This window comes from Borostomias antarcticus (assembly GCF_949987555.1).
Source record: "Borostomias antarcticus genome assembly, chromosome: 7".
Classification (NCBI taxonomy): Eukaryota; Metazoa; Chordata; class Actinopteri; order Stomiiformes; family Stomiidae; genus Borostomias; species Borostomias antarcticus.
The window spans coordinates 27,596,177-27,600,558 of NC_140240.1; the positions used below are offsets into that span (position 1 = coordinate 27,596,177).

The 4,382-nt window shown below is 48.0% G+C and overlaps 1 protein-coding gene across 1 annotated transcript in view; it reads right to left on the bottom strand.

Moving 5' to 3' along the window:
• Positions 1-3,846: 3,846 nt before the first annotated feature.
• Positions 3,847-4,382, bottom strand: part of map2k7 (mitogen-activated protein kinase kinase 7) — a gene marked incomplete at both ends in the record, with an annotated part of 10,692 nt that continues 10,156 nt past the window's right edge. The window contains 3 exons of the mRNA XM_084440782.1: positions 3,847-3,990; positions 4,142-4,187; positions 4,291-4,382. The exon at positions 4,291-4,382 is cut by the window's right edge and continues 51 nt beyond it. Of these exons, the coding sequence (XP_084296908.1) occupies positions 3,847-3,990; positions 4,142-4,187; positions 4,291-4,382 (282 nt within the window). The remainder of the gene's footprint in view (positions 3,991-4,141; positions 4,188-4,290) is intronic.

The window sequence follows — 4,382 nt, forward strand, 5'->3', positions numbered from 1 at the left end:
AAGAGTACTATTGAGATTTTACAGGGCTGGCTTTGCCACTAACGCACGCACGCACACACGCACACAGACAAACACACACAAAGCCTATTGGCAGCAGCCAGCATTGCTGTGTGTACATTTGGTGTGTGCGTCTGTTGGTGTTTTATAGCGTCACTGTCCTTGGATATGGGCGTCAGGATTATAATTCAAAGGTTGTTGTTTTTTTCTATTATAATTTTTACAAACACACGAACACCCGAGTCATTCAGTTTAGTACAATGCAAATCTGGCTACACAACTGAGGTGAAGACACTTTTGCCATCAGGTCAAACTCAAATACACATATCCAGAGCACTAACATGTGTGGAAAGTGTGTGTGTGTTTGTAAAAGTGTGTCAGAAAAACAAAATTCAAACGGTTGACAGTGGAGACTGGCTCTAACATTCATTCTGGAGTCAGGCACAGGACAACCAAGACTTAATAGGGCAAATTCTCAATAGTGTGCACTAGTGAATTATGTGCACTTAGTAGTGATTCAAGAAAGTCCAAATTAAATCTGATCTGGTATTGGAAGTAATTAGTACTGCAGTACTAACCAGGCCAATGTCTTATAATACTGTTTTAGCTAATGAGCTGACCAACACTGTAGTCAATGACTTGCACTTATCCAAGATTGCAGAACTTAATTCTCCTGACGACTCGTTGTGGTTGGTCAATAACCTGAACATTGTGGTGTAGCTGTTAAATATCTACTTGTTTGAGTGTAGTTGATTGCTTGGCTCCAGCTCAGTTGTGTGTGTTTGAGTGCCAGTCTCCGACCTGTATCCCACCCACCCACACACACGCACAGGTGTTGCTATCCTAAAGCACCCCCCCCCCCCCTCCCCCCCTTTGCCCTCATGTCCTCCCTGGTCAGTTACAGAGAGATCGAGTGTGGTCGTGGTGATCAATTCTAACAGCAAGAACATTAATAGCTTGTATTTGTCTCGTCGATAACACCTTTGGTGAGTAACGTCAAGGTCATCGAGCTCAGGAGGCCGCCGGACGGAGAGGCAGACGGACGGTCGGACAGGAAGGAGCAGGGTGACCCCGGACCCAAATGGGTCAGATCTCATACCCCCAGGACAGACACACTCCCTACGTAACAGGTGTACTCTGCAGTAATAAAGCAGTGTGATATTGTGACGTTAATGCAAACAAACAATAAACTATCCTATGGGCCTTGTTAGATCCTTGCCGTTGAGGCGTGCATCATTAGTGTGGGTTAGTTTTGTGCCTCCCTACTCTTCCTCCCTCTCTCACTTGTCGTTGCCCTCGTTAGACTTGCTTCTCTGTATTTGGTAACGTGTGTAGACATTGCATCATTTGACTCATTTGGTTTTGAAAGACAAAAATTAAAGGATCTGTCCTTTGGGGGAAAAATCAAGTGACAGCAGCGTCTAAAGCAAAATAGCAGCAGTAATATTGTAAATAAATAATAACAATTACCATAATACAGGAACATTTTCTTGAAAGATACAATAATGAATAGAACACCAAACATCATCAAAACAAATCCTAATTCACGCGCTAAAAATCATAAATTGGTACGCTGGTGTGTAACACCATGAAAGCTTTTGCGATATCCAGCTAGTTCTAGCAAGCCGGTGAATTCAGGCCTCCAAGCTCCTCTCCTTTATCAAATACTTCATCACCATCGCTCTCTTGATCTGCACTCATTCGCTCAGGACCTAGACAGACCTGATCTTTCTCTGACCCTCGACTCTGGATCAAGACGGCCCGACTCTTCCCCTTTTATCCTCAACTCTCAACTTTCTGTCTGACTTCCTGTTCCTTCTCTCCTTCGCCTCCCTGCCCACGTTCTCCCGACGTTCCATCAACATTCCGACTTCTCCCTCTATTTCCACCCTTCTCCTTTCCTCTACTGCTCCTTCAGTCAACGTTCCAGTTCTCTTCCTCGGACTTCCTGCCGTTCTCCCCATCTCTGCTCTCCTAGTGGTGATTTGGCTTGGTGGGTGTGTGTGTGTGTGTGTGTGTGTGGGGGGGGGGGGGGGTCTATGTCTGGAGGTCTAGCCCACAGGTTTTGGAGAGGGCCTCGCAGGAGTGGAGGCGCTAAGACCGGAGAAAGGAGGGGTCTCTCCCGACGCCCTGACCGCACCCAAAAACAACAACTACAGCACTTTGGTTTGACCCAACCGTGGAGCTCTGAGAAGAGAGTGAGTGACAGAAAAGAGGAGGGGAGAGGAGAAAGAACCCCCCAAGAAAGAAGAGGGGAGACAGAGCGACGGAGAGACAGAAGAAGGGAGAAAGGAGAAAGGTTGAAACTCTCCACGGAAATGTCCACTTCCTGCACATTTGTAAAGGATAGGTTCCCGTCTGACTTGCCTACTACTACTTCCTCCTCGGTAAAATACGCAAACATTCCCTCATTCACCCAAGCGGTAATCACCGAATGAACACAACTACCGACACCAAACATATTTATAAGACATGCCAGTCACTTCCAAGTGAAGTTGGGATACGCTAGCCTTGTAGAAGAAACCCTTGGTTATTTGAAGAATTTTACTCTATTTTACATTTCAGCCATTTGAATTGCTACTCTATAGGTTTCTTTGTAAAAGAGATCTATCTAGATATAGCTGCAATACAGTGCAGCGTTTTATTTGGAGTTAACACGGTTTACAAATCCTTTCCTATCTGATTTGTATCAAACTGTTAAAAGACGTTTGTCACTGTGGCTGTCATTTAGGCCCTTTCCCTGTGTTCATGCCAAGTATAACAGTTTTCTTCCATGCACTCTAATTAAGCACTAGTAGAGACTTGTAATTGTTCAAATAATTACAATTAATTAATGAGTTTCTAATCACAACCTTATTTTACATTGAATCATTACATGTTATGGAATAAAATCTCTGTCGTCAACTTCAGTCCCTTCACTTTCTTATCATAGTTACACTCTGAATCCACCTGAATTAAAAACACCATCTCATCTACACATCTAAGAATAATAACCCTAATTTTTTTGTATTTTCCACAGTTTTCCAATTCACATCTGCTAGAAAATTTAAAGTTGGTTAATGTTTGTCTGTACTTGTACTTTCAAGTGTTATTGACTAAAAAGAATACAGTGGCTCTAATGTGTGGGTTAGAATTGTAGTGGGACAGCGATAGCTATCCATAACTAATGTGATAACGTAGTGAGCTTGAATTTGTAGTTTCCCTCTCTCTCTCTCTCTCACTCACACACACACACACACACGCACACGCACACGCACACGCACACGCACACAGTGAGTAAAGGTAATATAATACCTGTCTGTTTATTGCACTGTACCTGTTCTTTGTGAACCTAGCCGTGGTTGCGTGTGTGAAACTGAACTCGCCGTAGGGGACTAATGTTACAGTAGCTAGCTGAGTGTGTGTTGACTACTCTTTGTTGACAAATCCGGTGACCGGGGCCCTCTGCTGGAGCTGCGGCCCACATGCAGGCACGCCAGGGAGATTAGTGGGTTTACAACGCGCCGTGCGAGGTGGGCCGGCAGACCAGAGCGTGTGCTGCGTTTAAGACGACCCACGCCGACACGGGCGCGCTTACAGCGACTTCACACCCCCTACCCTCCGTGTGTCTGTCCGTCCCGCCCCCCCCCCCCCCGCTCAATTCGCCCGGCATCCCTCCGTCCGTCTATCTACCCGTCCGTCCGTCCGTCCGTCCGTCTCCGAATCCTCCTCCGTGTCTGTCTCCCTCCCTCCCTCCCTCCCTCCTCCAGCGGGGCTGCCCTCCTGACCGCGGGGGGCTCCGCGGGGGGTCCGCCGGCCGAGGGCCCGGGGTGAGGGCGGGGGGGGAGGGTGGAGGGCGCCGCGTCTCGGCTACCTGCTGAACAGCGAGTGGAGCTGGTGCTGGTGGCTGTAACACTGGCTGCTGCGCGGCGACTCGGTGCGCTCCATGACGGCCTGGAACCAGCCCGCCACGTCCACCTCAAGAACCTCGTAGCGCCGGATGAAACTGTGCTCCTGGATGGGGGGGGGGGGGTTGGGAAAAAGACAGGAGGGGGGGTAGGGGGGTTATTCGAATCCGCCCCTTTTACTTTGGTCTGTACTTGATCTCTTTGTCGTCTTATAAAGCGACGGCATCTCGTAACGGATGAAAAGCGCAGACACTTACGAGCAGCTTGTGGTATTTTGGCCTTTTTCTGTGATCCTTTGTGAGGCTGTGGGGAAGAGACGCAGGATGAGAGGCGAAGGAGCTAATACTGTGTGTGTGTGTGTGTGTGTGTGTCTGTGTGTGTGTCTGCGTGTGTGTGTGTGACTCACCAGTCTTTGACGAAGGACTGGAAGTCGAGGGAGAAGCCCATGCTGAGTGGGAGCAGTGGCGGGTCCTCCTGCAGCACTTTGGTCAGGACCTC